Here is an 18,233-nt window from a genome sequence, read left to right as displayed (position 1 = left end):
TGATCAGTGTGAGTTGTCAGCCCTTAATAACCCCGGTACGGCACCTCCATTAGGCTTCATGCGGTGGCACTAAAGTGGGTGTTTTCTTTCTGACCTTTCAGATCGCCAGTGTTCTGACATCCCGGAGCCCCTCTGTGCTCCTCACTTTGGTAAGTGGCTGGTGTTGAAGGACCAGGCAGTGTCTGTGTATGGAGAGGGGCTCTGGGGAGCTGCTTGACTCTGCAGAGGTCAGGGCCCTGGGGTGGGATGGAAACCCGAGAACAGCAATCACTGGTGATCAGTAGCGACACCTCGGTCTGGGTTACCAGTCGAGTCCAGGATCACACCCTCAGTTCTCCAGTTGCCTTGGGCCGCGTCCTGTCCTGAGGCCACTGTGGACGAGGCGCCGTGCGTGCTCCAAGAGTTAAAACCCAACTAGAGGATGTAGTTGGGTCAGGTTGAGCTCTCGGGGTTTGTTTATCAATTTGCTTCCACCCTGTGTCTCCCTCATTGTTGACAGAATTTGGAAAAACACACCCTTCGCATCAGCCCATGAAGGTGCTGGGCTGTGTGGCATCAGATTTTGGCCCCGGGGGGCCGAATGATAGAGGACCTGCGGCAGCCTGCAGCTGGCAGGAGCGCACAGTGCCCCCCAGCGGGGTGGGAATGCTGGGGCTGTGAAACGGCTCCGAGAAGAAGCCTGCTTTCATGCGCTTCTTCAGCCTTGGGGAGCTTCCAATATGAAGAGTGTACAGAAAGTGACCCTTCTCTCCTTTGTTAATTGATTTTTACAGGAACAGTTTTTTCTAGGTTATTTTTGTTAGCACTTGGCATGGTCTCTTTTTTCCACGCTGCTGTTTTGATGGCTGAGAAGAGAAGTTAAGATTGTGGTCACAGGGGGTCCAGTGTGTTTTATTTGGAGGGACGCAATCAGACATCCACCTGAAGGTCTTGAGGAAGAATTAAAGGGGGATTTAAAAGGCCTGGCCTCTCTGGGGACAGCACATTTTCCTCTGAGTCTTTTGTTTTCTCTCCTTCCCCGTCTGAGTTCTACTTGGAGTCTCCTTACAATTAGGGAAAGGAGAGGAATGTAGCAGGGTCCCAGCGTCACCGGGAAAGTCCCATCCCTCCCGAGTCGGGTCACACCGGCATCTCTGGCAGGGTCAGATTTGACAGTGTTCTCGGGACACTGTGAGGAGTGTTTGTGCACACACACGTGTGCAAGGGAGATGGGCCAGGCTTGGGGGCGGGGGCTTGTGGCCAGAGGTGGTCCCAGGCAGCCCGAGCCGGGGTCAGCAAAGTGCTTGGACTGAGGAGACCTTGGTTTCCTCTGCTTTTCAAGCTACAGCAAAGAAAGGAGGGTTGCCCTTCTGCTGGGGCCTGGCCTTTCAGGAAGGGATGGGTTGGCTGGGCCAGGGTGGGGGCTCCCGGTCCTTACCCAGTCCCGCAAGGCCCCGTGTGGCAGGCCTTTGCCCTCACTCTCCGTCTCTCTCCCCAGCGCGGCGTCAACACCGACAGCGGCAGCATCTGCAGGGAGGCCTCCTTCGAGGGCATCAGCAAGTGAGTCCTGGGGCTCCAGGAACCGTCTTCCTACTCCATCAGCTCACATCTTTCCCCGCAGGCCTGACCCAGTCTGTTTATATAAACTAGACACAAAACACACAAGCAGGGGACTTCCCTTGGCGGTCCACTGGTTAAGACTCCCTGCTTCCAACGCAGAGGGCATGGGTTCTATCCCTGATCAGGGAGCTAGATCCCAGATGCCGCAGAGCATGGCCAAAATGTTAAAAAGAAAAAACAAAAACCAGAAGGATATTTATAGAAAGGGGCTCAATTTGGTACTTTTGAGGAAATGCTTAGAAAAAAGTTTTCTTACATTCAGTTCAAGTTTGACTTTAAGGACCGACGCTACTTCCCCATGGAGCTCCATCATCAAAGCACCAGCGACCGAGTGCTTAGGGAGCCCTGGCCTCCGGGCACACTCAGGGGGCTGTGCACACTCAGGGGGCCGTGCACACTCGGGGCGGAGCACACTCGGGGCCGTGCACACTCAGGGGGCCGGGCACACTCGGGGCCAAGCACACGCAGTGGGCGGCTGTTTTCCCCCAGGGACCTGCTCTGACCTGTAGTCTTCTCTTCATTCTTATCAGCCCCCTCCACTCGCTCCTGGCTGATGAACCTCCCCCAGTCTGGCTCACAGGTTTCTTCTGTGCCCCCTACTGCCCCAGTCCCAGGCAGGGGCCCCTGCCTTTCCTGCCCTCACTCACAGTGTAGCCCCAGGCGGGGCCCTGGAGCCCTGTTCCCCCCTTTAGGCCTCTACACACAGGAGGGCAGATGTTGGGCACAGAGAGCCCGCCTTACCACCCTCACACCCTGGCCCCCCAAAGAATGTGGCCGGCCAGCCACCCTTGTGTCTCTGGGCTGGCTGCTGACTGGCCCTGGCACGGGGGTATCTGCGGGGCCCTAGGCTGCAGCAAGCGAGCCCTTGAGGAAAGCACCTACCCCTTGGGGCTGCCGAGTGTGGCCGGCTCGCTGGCCTGTTCCTCGGGCCCCAGCCCCTCCTGCACCTCCCGTGCTCTGCACCAGGGCGTCCCCTGTCGTCCTTTGGTGGACCGCGGCGGTGGCAGAGGAAGCGCCTTATAACTATGTATGAGCCCGAGCCATGGGAGTTTGTGCGTATGTGTGATGTCAGGTGATTAGCAGGGATTATGAGCTCATAAATATGTATCACTTCCCCCAATGATAAGAGCGGCGGGGTCGGGGGAGCGGGTATCAGGTTTGCTGCTTTTCATTGCATGAATCTCCGCATCCTCTTGGGAGTTCCCCAGAGCGGCCTTCCTCCCACACCAGCGGTGATTAGCCCAGCTCATTGAGATGCTGGCCGCGGAGCCGCCGTCTCTTCCCCAGGCCCTTGAGAGGGTAGTGCGGGCGCAGCCAGCTGCTTCCCGTCCCAAGCCTCCCCTGCTCCCCCAGCGCCGCCCGATGCCAGAGCTCCCATGCCCTGTTCACCTGCCTCTGCCAGCACCATGGAATATCTCTGGTCCCGCGGGCTGGCCCCTCTGGCCTCAGCGTGGGTCACTCCCTCGTGGGGAGGGCCCCAAGCTGGGAGGAGGGAGGGCTTGCCACGTGATGAAATGAGACCCCACTCATCCAGAGCCTGGCATGGCGCCAGTGCTTAGTAAACAGTTACCCATGAGCAAACCCCATCATGCCCCATTGCCTCTACAAGCCTCAGTTTCCCTAGCTGTGTAGTGGGCCAGTGGACTTCACGATCTCTGATGACAGGATTCCCTGATGTCAGTGAGCTGTCGGGCTTCTCGGCTGTGGGCTCTTTGCTTGCCCAGCCCCTGAGCCGAGGTCTCTGCTGTGGAGATTGCCTCCTTAGCACCCTGGGCACAGGTGGTAAGGCTGGAGTGGCTCCTGGCTACTCCCTAAAGTTTTCTAGGGGGAGAGGCAGGGGACCCTAGCAACATCGTCACTGTCAATGAGCAGTGAAAGCTGAGGCCCCCTCCCCACTCCCCCTGGGAGGATTCCTGCTGTGGACCAACCCCTCCCTCCATGGAGTAGACTCAGCCTCTGTTCCCTCCTGCCCCCGGATTCCCCACAGTCCCTGCCAAGAGCCCAGAGGAGCCTGTGCTTGGCCACCTCACTGTGGGACTCTCTTTGGAGAGCCAGGACCTGCCTTATCTTTGCACATGCTCTCAGGCACTAGGTGGGCCCTCTCCAACCCATGGTCCAGTCCAGACAGGCTGACTATGGGCTACTCCCCAGGCCCCTCACTGCTGGGCTGAGTGCCACCCCCACGCTGAGGGGATTCATGCCCATGCCCACGTGGCAGTAGAGTTTTCTGACTTGGCTGCAGGTGAGAGCCCTCCCTGCCTTGGGGTCCCCAGGCCCACCTGCAGTGCTCACCCTTGTCCTGTCCCCTCACACCTCCCTCTGGGCCCCACACCCCAGTGTGGCACCCTTCATGTAGCTCTGCCCTCAGGGGGTTGCTCCGTTTGGGTGCCCTCACCCCACACGCCGTGGTCACCGACCTCGGGTCCCCTGCCAGTGCCTTCCCTGTGGAAAAGTCATGTTCATCTTCCTGGGGTCTGGGTGCAGTCCAGCCCACTGCCAGCACTGTAGTTCCTCCACCTCTCGGACCCTGTTGCCGGGCTGGAGGGGCCCTTGTCCTCCAAAGCTCAGTGACCGAGTTCACCTGCCTGCTGCGAGCCTCTCCAGCTGTTTTCGGGCATAATAATAGCCTGTTTCCTAAGCAAGATGAATCTTGCTGTCGTCCTAGTTTCCAGTATTAAGCTGCTTCTATCCTCGGTCACTTCTCACCGCCCTAATGAAGTGGCTCATTCCTGGAATGTTGTTTTTAACCATTTTGAACTTCTCTGTAAACCCTCCCACCTTAGATCCTTATTTGACCTCTGGCAGAAGTTCAGGATCTGGCCTCTCGATTTGTCCTAATGGGCCACCCGCTGCCACCTTGACCCCTTGACTTGGGGTAGGAGGGAGCTTGCGGCGGAAGCCTCACCTGTCCACCCTTGCCCGAGCCTCCTGGCCCTGGTCTAGCCGAGTGGTCGGCCTATGACCTTGTCTCCAGGTGTGGCTCCTCAGGGTTGCCTGCCTCGGGCCTGTCACCTTGTGGGGGTGGGGGTGGGGGACTGTGGGTTTGATCCTGGGAGCCTTTAGGCCTCCCTCAGCCTTCCCAGGTCAGGGCCAGGCCACCTGTGGCCCACAGCAGGGTTTGTGCCAGGCATCACAGTGGTGGCATCGGCAGAGGACCAGGAGCAGGGAGGCAGAGGCGGGTTGGGGGTGGTAGACGTGTGCTGGGGTCTCCCCATGGCCTGGGGCCCCTGGACTTATCAGGGAGGTACCCTCTGCTTCTGGGACACTCCCCACCCTCATGGGCTCTGGTGGGCTTTGTTTTTTTTGTTTTGTTTTTTTTTTTTACATAATTGTGACATGCTCATGTAGAGAACTCTTAATGCAGAGGCTAAAGCAAGGTGGGGCTCTGTCCTTCCTGGGGAGGAGGGTGTGCTCTGCTGGGCTGAAGGGAGCAGGGTGGGGGCAGGCCTCCTGCTGAGCTGGACTCCGGCCCAGGCCATAGCTCCCACGAAGGTATAGGAGAAGCAGGCCCGCGGGGGTTCTGGACACAGGATAGGGTCCAGCGTTCATTGCCAGGTGCTGGTGAGGGCAGAGCCAAGGCTGGTCTGTGGAGAGGACAGCCCTGCAGTAAACACGGCTTCTTCCCGTGGGCCGCACATACCACTGTGGCCTGCTGTAGAGGGTTCCTGCACCCTGGGCGCCAAGGCAGACATGGTAAGTCTGTTAGCAATCTGAGAGAGCAGACTTGATTTTCCTGAGAAACAGACCCCAGCTGTTAAGGGAACGAGGTTATCTGTGGGGGGGGCCACCTTCTTGGCTGGAGACCATTGCTTCTGAGGCAGGCAGGCTGCCCGGGAGCCCCAGGCGGGGGCCATGCGTACAGAGCGCTTTGTTTCATGCCATTGTCTGACAGAGAAATATGGTCGATATTTTATATCAGCTGGTCATTGTGGATAAGCATATTTCTTATCTTTTGGCATTTACTTAAATTGCCTTGCGTACTTGAAGACAATCGGTTACAAATTAATTCCATTTAAATAAGTAGTTAAATATGAAATTGCTGAATTCGGGGGTCATTAATGCAGGAATATTAATGTTCAGAGATGTGAATTTTTAAACCCAAGAAGTAGAAGGACATTATTAAAACTTGACAGTAACAATAAATGCCAGTCTGCGATGTGGGGACCAGTGGCTTTCTGGTTCCTGTTAACTTATGTATCAAGGCAACAGTTCAGATTGAGGTTCTGATTATGGCTTGTGGAATTTCCATGAGTCTCCTGAAGAGGCAAGAGCCCGCCCCAGCCCCCAGAGTTGGTGGAGTGGGAGGCCTGTTCGGGGCCTGCTCTCCAAGCTCAAGCTGGAAACTGTAGGGAGGAGTCTGGGGGCTGGGGCAGGGCCGGCTGGGCCCCTACTGCTCACTTTGCATCATCTAGCCCACAGGTGGAGCCCACCAGGGAGGTATCCTCTGCTTCTAGGATACTCCTCACCCTCATGGACTCTGGTGGACATTTTTTTTTTAACATAATAATTACATATTCTTTGTAGAAAGGTCTAACTAGCACAGAGGCAAAAGCAAGGAGCGTTCCAATTTCATGACCCTGAGTTAAAAATTGATACTTTAGTGAATGTCTTTTGGACTCTTATGTGTGTGCCTGAGTGTGTTTCTCTGAGTGTTTTTGTGTCTGAGTGTGCCTGTGTGGGAATCTGTGTATTTCAGTATGTGTGTATATTTGGACCTTTGTTAGTCTAAGTGTATGCCTTTGTGTGTCTGTGTGTATTTGCCCGTGTCTGTGAGTATACATCTGTCTGTGTGTCTGCGTGTGCCTCTTTGCTAAGCAAAAGCCTGCCTGTGTGTGTCTGTGTGTTTGCATCTGGGTCTTTGTGCTGGGTCACCTTGCTGTTCGTATGTGTGTGTGAGCACGTGTGTATGTGTATGTATGTTTTGTCATGTGAGGTTTTATTGGCATGTTTGGCTTTTGAAGAGATAGGCCCTGGCTTTTCCCCGCATCGAAGTGACATTTGGCAGAATGGGAGACGGAGTCTCCATTGCCGTCTTTATTTATGTCATGTGCTTCTCTGTTCTTCACTCTGCGCCGCATTGGCTGTCTGTGGTTGCTTTGATATTTCACAAGTAGGGCTTGATTCTGCAACATTTTGCTTGGCTTCCCAGAAAGTAGTCTTATTTTTCTAGGTAGGGATCCTGAAAGGTTTCATACCCTGGAAACCTCTCAGCCTGCTAGTGCCTCCTTCTCGCTCCTCTCCCCTTTCCCTTCTTCAGCCAGGAGTGGGGTACTAGCTACACAACCAAGGCATTAGATAGGTGCTTTCAAACACCATTGAGCCCCGGAGAATTCCTGATTGGTCACAACCCTGTATGCCCTGTGTGCAACCTCCTAGCTTGAGATGGAGCAGGACTCGGAATCCCGAGGGTCGGAGGCCTGCCAAGGCTTCTCTGCTGAGGCCCATACATTGTGCTGGGCTACATTGCACTTCCCCAGCTGTCTCACTGACAGCTTGAGCTCTGAGTCATATGTGACACCAGTGTCAGGGATTTGCCCCAACTTGATCGTTTTGTTTCTCGGGTTCCCTTTCCAGTTATGTTCATTTTATCAAAGAACAACTTGGTTTTTCTCAATTACGTGTTTGCTTTCTATTTCATTGATTTTCGCTTTGAAAACTTTCTGATCGCTTTACATTTTGTTTGTTCTTTCTCTAGCTTCTTGAGAAAGAAGGCATTTCTGGGATAGACGCTTGGATCACTGGTTTTCAATTGTTCTTTTCTACTATCTACATTTAGAGCTTTAAATTTTCCTCTAAGCACTGCTTTAGCCACAGCTCACCAGTTACGATATTTCATGTTTTTATTTTCTAATTTTATTACTATCTCTTCTTTGAAGAGTAGATATTTGGAAGTTTATTGCTTAATTCTCGATTTTCGATTTTATATTTTTCTTTCTGTTACTGATTTCTAGTTTAATTCTGTTGTAATCAGTGAATGTTCTCTGTGTCTCAGCCCTTTGCAATTTGTTGAAACTTTCTACATGTGTTCATTATGATAAATGTTTCATGTGCACTTAAAGAGAGCATAGTTGACAGCACGTAGGCTGTAATGTTCCGTGTATGTCAATGAAGTTGAGTTGATTAATTGTATTCTTCATATCCTCTGCACCTTTACTGATTTCTCTGTTTGCTTATTCTGTTCTCAGAAGAGGTATGTGAAAATCTCAAACCATGCTTGTTGATTTGTCTGTTTCCATTTCTGTTCTGACAAGTTTTATAAATCAGTTTTATTAGAATAAAATTTGTATGTAAGAAAGTTAATTGTGTATATATTCAGTACGTTTTTAAAAACAGCTTTGTCAGGATATAATTCATATACCTTCCGATTGACTCACTTGAACTATAGAATTAAATGCTTCTTGTATGTATATAGATTTGTGCAATCATCATCACAGTCAACTTTAAAATATTTTCGTCGTCCATAAAGAAACCCTATATCCATTAGCAATCATTCCCTTGCCCACCACTAATCTACTTTCTGTCTTTGTAGATTTGCCTACTTTAGCATTTGATATAAATGGAATCCTGCAGTACATGGCCTTCTATATCTGGCTTCATTCACTTACTGTGTTTTCAGAATTCATCCATATTGTAGCATGAATCAGTACTTGGCTCATTTTTATGGCTGAAAAATATTCCAGTCTATGCATGTATTGGTTTCGGTTTGCATAATACATCTTTTCCTATCCTTTCACTTTCATCTTGTGTCTTTGAGTCTAACGTATGCCTTTAGAGCATATAGTTATTTTTTGCATCTATTCTGTCAATCCTTGTCTTCTAATTAGAAATTTTAATCCGTTTACATCTAAGTTACTGACAAGGAAGACCTTTTTTATGCCGTTTTGTTTTTAGTTTTGTGTGTCATATATTGTTTTTATTTCTCAGGTTTTCCATTACTCTCATTCTTTGTGTTTGAGGTTTTTGCAGTATTCAGTTTTGAGTCCTTTTTTATTTTGCTTGCTGTATATTTTAGTTATTTTCTCAGTGGTTACCCAGAGGATTACAAATGACCTCTTAAACGTATAATAATATACTTTGCATTAATAGCAGCTGGTTTCAATAGTACACAGAAACTATGCTCTCTTCCTTTGTGCTGTTATTGCATACAGATTGCATCTTTATACATCTTGTGGTGATCTACACAGGTTCATAATTATCGCTTTATGCAATTGTCTTTTAAATCAGATAGGAGAAAACTAGGACTTACAAACAAATAATGCATTTACACTGTTTCTATACTTACCTATGTAATTAACTTTACCCCTGCCTTTTTTCTTCTCATCTGGATCCTAGTCACTCTCTAGTAACTCCTTTCACTAAAGTCTGAAAGATCCCTTTTGATATTTCTTATAGGCTAGATCTTCTAGTGATGAATTCTCTCAGTTTTCATTAATCTGGAACTGTTTTAATTTCTCTCGTTTCTGAAGCATAGCTTTGCTGGATATGGAATCTTGATTGACAGATTTTTTTTTTTCTCTCTCTCTGTCATCTTGTATTTTGTCTTCTGGCCTCCATAGTTTCTGATAAGAAATCAGCCATTAATATTATTGAAGATCCTTTGTATGTGATACATTTATTTTCTCTTACTGCTTTTAAGATTTTCTTTTGACAATTTGATTATGTGTCTCGGTTTGGATCTCTTTGAGTTTATCCTACTTGGAATTCATTAAGCATTATGGAAATTAACACTGGTGTTTTTCATTAAATTGGGAAAGTTTTTGGCCATGATATTTTCAAATATTCTGCTTCACTATCACTCTCCTTTTCTTCTGGGACTTCTGTTATATATATGTTGGTACACGTGATGGAAGCGGCTATGCTACCTGTCTGTGAGGGTGGAAGATGGTGTTTTGCAGCCAGGCAGCTTGTTCTCCAGCCGACTGCACCTGGAGAGCATGGCCTGAGCTGCCACGACTGCTGCAGGAAGTGAGCAGCAGTCCTGCTGTTGTCCAGAGAGTCATGAAGTTAAAGTTCTCTTGACCAGATCTTCTCTTGGTGTGTCTTCTACTCACTTATTTACTTATTTTTGGCTGTGGTGCGTCTTTGTCGCTGCACAGGCTTTTCTCCAGCTGTGGCTAGCGGGAGCTACTTTCTCGTTGTGGTGCACGGACTCCTCATTACGGTGGCTTCTCTTACTGCAGAGCATGCACTCTAGGACACTTAGGCTCACTAGTTGTGGCTCCCGGGCTCTAGAGCATAGGTTTAATAGTCGTGACACACAGGCTTAGCTGCTCTGGAGGATGTGGGATCTTCCTGGATCAGGGATCAAACCTGTGTCTCCTGCATTGGCGGGTGGATTCTTTACCACTGAGCCACCCGGGATGCCCTCTTGATATGTCTTGAATGAAGTATTTCTTGCTGGGAGATGAGTAGACCATTGAACTAATGGACTTGTTTTCTCTCTGTAGGTTCAATGTCAACAATACCATTCTTCATCCAGAGATCGTGGAGTGGTGAGTATGGCTTGTGGTTGTTTGTTGTGCTCAGCCCAGGAAAGGGAGAGACCCCGCTGTTCCCACGCACCCTGTCTCAGGGAGCCCCTCAGAAAAGCTGGTCCCTAGAAACTCTTCTCTCAGCTTCTTCTGCTTTGTTCTTTTTGTCAGTTGGTCTGTTTTTCCAGAAGGGCACAAGTCATTGAATGTCAATTGTATTAATTCTACCATAAAGGAGCCAAACTTACATAGCTCAGTTGAAGTCAGTAGTGAGAGGGATAAAAATAGACATCACACATAATTCCATTACCCAAAAGGTAAACATGCTTTCCTCATGTCACATGTATGTCTTGACTCGTTGGCCTCCTTTCTATGGGTCTTATGTTGCCTGCTTTATTCCCTGGCTGGTACTGGTAGCCCCTACCTGCCGTGTTCTTTCTGTGGGGTCACAGCAGGGCGAGGTGCCTCCAGTTGGGTCCCAGAAGAGCCCCTTCAGCTCTGATTGTTGCCAGTTTTCCTAAGCTGTCGAGTTGCTCTTGCATAGCACTAAAACCTGTTTTATTTGTCATATGGCTGCACTTACTGTGAAGGTAGGAGAGAGGAGAGGCAGGGCCTTTGTCACATCATCCCCTGACTGCGAGGTGTGTGGGTGCCTCCCGTCTGACCCTAAGGCCGTTCGTCAGGTTCACCGTCTGTCTGGGAGACCGTGCTCATCTAGTCTTGGGGCTTGGCACACTGTGGCCTAAGGGTGAGCACGGGTCGGCTCCTGAGGTTGGGGGCAGTGTAGAGCCGGGGGGAGGGAGAGCGTGATCCAGGCCAAGGGGCCACTTGTTGAAAGGCTGGAGATAAGAAAGCTTGGTGGCTCCGTGTGGCCAGCCTAGGGACACACACTGTGGAAGTGGCCCCTGAAGTTGGTCAGACAGACGGGCAGGGGCCGGATGGCCCATGCTGTCCGCCCAGACTTTGTCTTGAGACAGTAGAACCAGGAAAGTGGTGGGATCAGGTTTGCATTTTTTTAAGTCATGGGGCAGGAGTGGGAGCAGGCTGCCAGTTAGGAGGCTGCTGCAGGGTCCAGGTGGCTGGGGGGGTGGGGTGGCAGATAGGGGGCAGAGTTGAGAGTAAAGGGCAGGCAAACAGAACGCTCCTGAGAGGAACTGGCCTTGATGCCCGAGTGAAGGGCACAGTTGAAGGTGACTCTGGGTTTTTGTCCTGATTGGCTCTGGGTGTTGTGTCACTGAGAGGGGGCCAGTGCTGTGGCAGTTGAGGGACTTGTTTGTGGTGTGTTGAGTTTGAGGCAGGTGCCGGTGGGAGAGAGCTGAGCCAGAGGCGAAGATCTGAGGGCTGTCAACTGGCATCGGTACCAACCCTTGGGAGAGCTGGGGGCGGGCGGGCCAGCAGCTCTGTTGGCAGCCCTGGCCCAGTGCCCGGCCCGGCCCGGCCGCACACTTGGAGCATGAGGGCCTGTGTCCTGCCAGTTCACAGCCACCTCTTCTTGTTTTTTTTTTTCTTTTTATTTATTTTAAAAATATTTATGTATTTATTTGGCAGCGCCGGGTCTTAGTTGCGGCAGGCGGGATCTCCCTTACGGCATGTGGAATCTTTAGTTTCGTCGTGCAGGAGCTGTCGGTTGCAGCATGCGAACTCTGAGTTGCAGCCCGTGGGACCAAGTTCCCTGACGGGGAATGGACCCCAGGCCGGCTGCACTGGGAGTGCAGAGTCTTAGCCAGTGGGCCACCAGAGAAGTCCCTATCTCTTCTTGTTTTTATGAAGTAACATGCCCGGCCCTTCTGTAACCCGCAGCTGGCAGAAGAATAAATCCTGGATGCCCAGGAACCGTGTCCACTCCTCCCCGTGACATCCCTCACAGCTGCTGACACTCTGGATGCTTTGGAGGCCAGGGCTGGGTTGTGCACCTCGCATCTCCCAAGGGACAAGTCATTAGTTCGTAATTTTGGAACAAGCGCACTTTAATTCTAGTGACATTTCCAGTGCTCTGAGGTAGATCCTGCACTGATAAACTACTTCCCGATCTTATTAAACCCTTTAGCAGAGAGGACTTACTTGGCATTTGATGGCCATGGAGCTATTTTAGAAATGTCACACCATGCTTACGGCCTCAGGGGTGTGTTTAGCAGCGTGGGTTCTGGCCTCTGTAGTGACTGTGGTCATTCTTGGCGGGCTCTGTGGGAGTCACCACCCTCGCCCTCCTCTCTGGTCACTGACGGAAGGACTCGGGGTGGGATGGCTGGCAGGCCCCTCATTTACAGGAGAGGCTGGCCTTCTGTGGTGTTAAATTATGGCTCACTGGTGTGTCTTTGGGCTCTTTGTCCTGGCTGCTTTTACCACCCTCTTTCTCTTGGCCCCACGGAGAGAAGTTACCTGGGTTGATGAGAAAAGTGTCCAGTCAGGCATATCTAAATTCTATCCCCAGCCCACCCCTATATGCCCCCTCGCCGCCCGGGAAGTTACTTTTGTGAGCCTCAGCTTCTTCATCTGTAAAATGGGGATATAATGCCTAACTCACAGCATGGACGTGAAGATGCCTGCTGCCTGACAACTACCACAGACCAAGTGGCTTATAAGCAACTCTGAAGACGGAGGTTCAAGGCCAAGGCCCGGACCCACTGTCTGGCTCATAGACGGCGTCTTCCTGTTGTGTCCCCAGATGGCAGAAGGGGTAAAGGAGTCCTCTAGGGTGTCTTTCATAAGGGTGCTAATCCCCATTTGTGAGGGTTCCACCCTCATGACCTAAAGCACCCCACAAAGATGCTACCTGCAAAGACCATCACATTGGAGATAGGTTTCAACCTAGAAACTTGAGGGGAGCACAGTGTTCAGTGCATAACACACCACACCTCAGTTTCCTCCACTGCAAAGTAGACGTGGTCTCCCTTGGTGAATGGCTCAAAGTCTGAGGGCAAAAGTCAAGTGACACCACATCCTAATAGCAATGGCGGTCGCTTTCTTCTTTGGCTGCGCTGGGTCCTCATGGCAGCCCACAGGCTCTGTAGTGTGTGGCACCTAGGGTTAGTTGCCTCCCAATGAGTGGGAATTATGGCTTCCCAGATGGCACAGTGATAAGGAATCTGTCTGCCAATGCAGGAGATGCAGGTTCAGCCTCTGATTTGGGAGGATCCCCTGGAGGAGGAAGTGGCAACCCACTCCAGCATTCTTGCCTGGGAAACCCCATGGACAGAGGAGCCTGGTGGGCTCCAGTCCATAGGGTTGCACAGAGCCAGACACGACTGAGCAACGGAACACGCACATGTGGGATCTTAGTTCTCCGACCAGGGATTGAGTCCACGTCCGATGCATTGGAAGGTGAATTCCTAACCCCTGGACCACCAGCTGGCACCTTTTGAGGCTTCCTATGTGCCAGGTGCTGTGCTAAGCACTCGACACCCATCACCTCACTTGAAGAGACATTTTATTTATGTTATAAGGTAGGACTCTGATCATCCCCATGCTGCAGGTGGGCAGACTGAGGCACAGGGAAGTGATTTGCCCAAGAAAAAGCCCGGAGCTGAGCCCAGCCCAGTGGCTCCAGGCTCAGATACCGCCCCTTGTGGCTCTGAGGAGCATCTTGTGCTGTGCGGGTGCCTGAGTGTCAGCTGCTATCAGTTGGTTCATTCTTGCCCACCTAACCTGCTCGGAGCCCCTGGAATAGATCTCATGTGAGGCTAGGGTGTGGTGGGGTGGAAGAACCACACCCTGCCACCCACGCGCACCCCAGCTCCCAGGTGGCAGCTGGCCTGGGGATCTGGGATCCTTCCCAGAGCCAGTCTGATTCGGAGGCCTCTTACCTAGCACAGGAGAAGCTTCCCTTCCCATTTATGCTTGGGTGTCATTCACTTCCTTGCTGTGACTGCTTTTATTGTTTTCCATTCACTCGAGCAGTACATTTTTGATTTCTTATAAATTCCTGTATAATCATACTCTTCTTTCCCCACAAACACGAGATCATAACTGATCATTTCTTTCCTTGCGCTGGGTTTTGCAGTGGGAACATGGAGGTCAAAAGTTGAAACTTAATAAGAGCAGGCATCTCACTTCTGTAGTTTAGGCTGTGGTTCTGCTTTCCTGTTCAGCGGGTGATTAAATTGATCTGAAGGTGGGTGAGGAAATAAAAGGAGATGCCTCTGTGCTGTCTAATAGCTTGGTGCTGTGGGTTTCAGTTCAGCACCTCTGGAAGCGTCACAAAAGGGCAAGCATGTCGGCCTCTGCCACGCACCTTCTCGGGTTTTAAGTGGTGCCACGCTAACTTGAGTCCCGTGCCAGTGTTGGACACCCAGCAGAGGTGGCCGGTGCGTATTCATCAGGCAGTGGGGCGACTCTTCTGTGTCTACTGCCCTGCCTGTCTGTGCCTAGGAGACAGTGAGGTGTGGACGGTTTGGGGCCGACGTGCACCAGGATTCTGCATCCTGGGGAACGTGTCCCAAATTAGGAAGGGTACGTGGATGATGACCTAGATTCTCTGGTGTGTATATGAATAGTATTCCGGTAGGATTGCTGTCTTTGCCTCCCAGTGAATAGGTATTTAGCCCTAAATCAGCCAGAACGCGGAGTGGAAAGTGGGAACCTGAGATTAGAGGGAGAGCCTGGCTTACTGTGGGCCAGAAGGCTGGACACAGGGTGTGGGGGTGTCAGGGCCTGGTCCCAGCCCTCCCCACACGGGGCCCATGGCTGCCTGGCCCCGGTCAGCTCTCAGGCACTCTCAACTCACAGCTGAGCTCAGCCACCGTCTTCTTTCTTCGTGGCTCTGGTTTCTCTGAGAGGATGTATTGATCGAGCCTCCTGAGAATATGTAATTCCAACCAGCTCTTTCCCTTTCCCTCCCTCCTGTTGTTCCCGGCTTTTACCCTTTGCATCCCTGGGTCGCGGCATAGGGAAGGAATGGCCGTGGGGGTCCCAGGGTATTGAACTCCTGCCCACAGCTCCCGCAGAACTTGCCTCTGCACATCCATCTCTGGGAGAGACGGAATTCCTGTCCCTTTCAAATGGGTTTTTGTTCAACGCTGTGGCACTTCGATGCTTAGAGACTGATTTTGGAAATCCTTCATCCTGTCTTGCTACTGTTTTAATCAGTGGAGCATTCAGACCTTGCTTAATTGATGTCTTAATCCTGGGTTTAATGCCCAGAGGCATTTTTGTGACCTGTGAATATTTAAGGGAAAGAAAAAAAAAAAAAGACTGCACAAATGAAACTCAGCCTGATCCAGTTATTGTCGATTCAGGCCTGTAGCCAGGGATTCTGGGCCTTCACCCCCTCCTCTCCCCTCCTCTCCCCTCCTCTCCCCTCCTCTCCCCTCCTCTCCCCTCCTCTCCCCTCCTCTCCCCTCCTCTCCCCTCCTCTCCCCTCCTCTCCCCTCCTCTCATGTGGGGCTACCTTTCTCCTTGATCGGCCTCCTGATGTGGTGGTACTCACAGGCCTGGCCACGAGCAGGGGGCTCTGCCTGAGTGTCCTCACCTCCTGCACGCATTAAGCACCTCCTCTTGCTGCTAGAAGAGCCTGAACTGCCTTCTGCCCAGACATCTGAAGGGGCATCAGTGCCATCCTATCCTGAGCATTGTTGGTCCTCTGATGCTTCATGGAGGAGGTGACCTCCATCCTCTCCTGGGGACGGACACCTCGCAGGTGATGTTTCTAAGCCCCACCCCATACATCCTCAGGCTGGGCAAAGCTGGGACTCAGTATGACACTCAGTGTCCTTCCGTCACTCCAAGGCTGTTGGATCTACAGAGGCCAAACCACTGCAGAATCCCCTTTCTTGCCTTTTTGTACGCGGCAGTAAAGGAAATAGCTTTCTCAGTCTCAGGGCAGCAAGTCTTCTTGCAGATGAGGAGAAACTGTGCAGAACACGGGAAAGCCTTACTGCTTCCTGCCATGATCCTAAAGACAGTTTCTCGTGCTTGTGTTGTGCAGTTAACAGGGCCAGGCTGAGACCCCCAGCACCAGGCGAGACATCAGCCCTAGAGCACCCATGGGCAGTCGGGTTAGCCAGCACACGCAGCTGTCTACTTTCAGGGCCCTTAAAACTTGGGTTCAACAGGGCCAGGCCTGGGCTCAACCAGGCCGGCTTCACTGGAGAACTGCATTCTCGGGACAGCTCACTCTGGTTCTGTTTGATGTTTTGTTTTTTTTTTTTAACACGACTGAAAATATAAATCCTGAGTAAATCAACTAGAGGCCGAGTTTGTCATCTTCCCCAAAGTGAAATTGGAAAAGGAAACAGGACCCTGGGCCTCAGATGGCTCGACATGCTTATCACTTCTGTTGGGAGGGAGCGTGGTTTTGGGCTCCCAGCGCCCTCTCTCCTTGGCTGGTGGAGTCTCTTCCCTGCTTATTTCAAGACTGAGGGTCAGGCTGCAGAGAGGAGGGGAGTGGAGAGCCTGGGAGGTATATATGCTGCCGAAGCAAGTGTAAGAGCCTGTGAGGTGGGCTCCTGGGGCGCAATCACTGGGGCTGCCTCTTCCTACCTGTGTGGCAGGGGGCAGGCAGTGGTGGGGTGGGGTTAGGCTGCTGAGGCCTGGGGAGGCTGTTTCTCCCTGTCCCGCCCCGAACCTGCCAGGCTGGGTGACATCCCACGCTGACCTGGGGAACAACCCAGGGTGGGCGAGATGGGGGAGGCCTCTTTTTCTTTTTCAGATGAGCCATTCTCTCTCCTGGTTGGAAGTAAGGTGTTTTCCAGCTTTGGTTTTAATGCCCAGGTCCTGTCTGTCTGCTCTGAGCCAGTCACTGTTCTGGCTCTGGGACCCTGCTCTCTGGGACTGTGGGCTTTTAAAGAGAGACTTAAATGAAAAAGAAATTACAAGCATGATCGCTTACTGCACAGGGGATAGAGGGAGGGGATTTTTCCTGGTAAGGGACTGGATGGAACCAACCCTGAGAAAGGGGCATTACAAATGAAAGCCAGAGAATGAAAGGGCAAAAAGCAGTTCCAGGCAGAGGGGTCCCTGGTGGGGGACGGGGAAGGAGGCTGTAGTTAGGTGATGGAGATAGGTCAGGTGGGCACTGGAGAGCCTCAGGGTCACCAGACAGGTTTTGTTGTTGTTGTTTTTTAACTGAAGTAGACCCTGATGCTAGGAAGGATTAAAGGCAGGAGGAGAAGGGGACTACAGAGGATGAGGTGGTTGGATGGCATCACTGACTCAACGGACATGAGTTGGAGCAAGCTCTGGGAGATGGTGAAGGACAGGGAATCCTGGCGTGATAGCAGTTCATAGGGTTGCAAAGAGTCGGACACGACTGAGCGACTGAACGACGATAGTTGACTTACAGTGTCGTGTTAGTTTCAGGCATGCAGCACAGTGATCCAGTTATTTTCCACACACACATATATTCCCTTATAGGTTATTACAAAATCTTGAGTATGGGTCCTTGCTTTAACTGCGTCTGGACATCTGGGGACTACTAAAGGTTTTAAGCCCAGGAATGCCTGGTCATATTTGCACTGTCTGAACATCCACAGCTGTGGTCCAGGAAGCAGACAGGGCTGGAGGCCAGAAGAGCCAGGAGAGGTGGTCCAGGCTGGAGAGAGTGGGGTGGGGCAAAGAGAAAGGGGAGGCACGAGAGATTGCGGAGGTGGGATCATAGCCCTTGGTCATCAGCTGGATGTGGGAGTGATGAACGGATGAGAGAGAGGTCGCCCAGGTCCGTGTGTTAGGCATTGGGGATGGGGAGCTGTGGCTGGAGGTGGAAGTTCAAGGAAGGGTAGGAGTCTCTCCCCCGCTGAGCTGGGAGTGCCTTGGGAGTCCTGCAGGTAGTGTGCAACTGAGAGGCCTATACCCAAGCCAGGGGTTTGGGAGCAGGTTGTGCTGCAAAGCTCGGGGGCGGCGGGGTGAGGGGGGCGGTAGGGAGGGGAGGACCCAAGAGAGATGGAGGAGGTGAGGCGGCTGAGGATGGGCCAGTGGAGGCAGGCGTCATGGTGCCTCTTGCTTTCAGGAGGTCACTGATGCCTCTGGGCTTGTGAGAAGGCCATCATCCCACACATTGGTGGTTGGAGAGCTGGGAGAGTGGTGGGGGCCTGAAGGGGACAAGCCAGGGAAGAGGCTCATGAAACTTCTTCTCCTGGGGCAAGGACTGTCCGGGTTTCCTTTCTGGAAACGGGGCCAGGCGGTGGGGAGAAGGCTTGGCCAGAGGAGGAGGTGAGCAGCCATGGAGCT

The 18,233-nt window shown here is 51.8% G+C and overlaps 1 protein-coding gene across 1 annotated transcript in view; it reads left to right on the top strand.

Annotated features, from left to right (window-relative positions):
* PEPD (peptidase D) overlaps positions 1 to 18,233 on the top strand; it is a 119,868-nt gene that overhangs the window by 23,434 nt on the left and 78,201 nt on the right. Inside the window, exons 5-7 of the mRNA XM_052656736.1 lie at positions 102 to 149; positions 1,478 to 1,539; positions 10,047 to 10,091. Of these exons, the coding sequence (XP_052512696.1) occupies positions 102 to 149; positions 1,478 to 1,539; positions 10,047 to 10,091 (155 nt within the window). The remainder of the gene's footprint in view (positions 1 to 101; positions 150 to 1,477; positions 1,540 to 10,046; positions 10,092 to 18,233) is intronic.

Source organism: Budorcas taxicolor, chromosome 18 (assembly GCF_023091745.1).
Source record: "Budorcas taxicolor isolate Tak-1 chromosome 18, Takin1.1, whole genome shotgun sequence".
NCBI classification, from domain to species: Eukaryota; Metazoa; Chordata; class Mammalia; order Artiodactyla; family Bovidae; genus Budorcas; species Budorcas taxicolor.
Note: the sequence above shows the minus strand (reverse complement) of the source record. Positions and strands in the feature narration are given on the sequence as shown.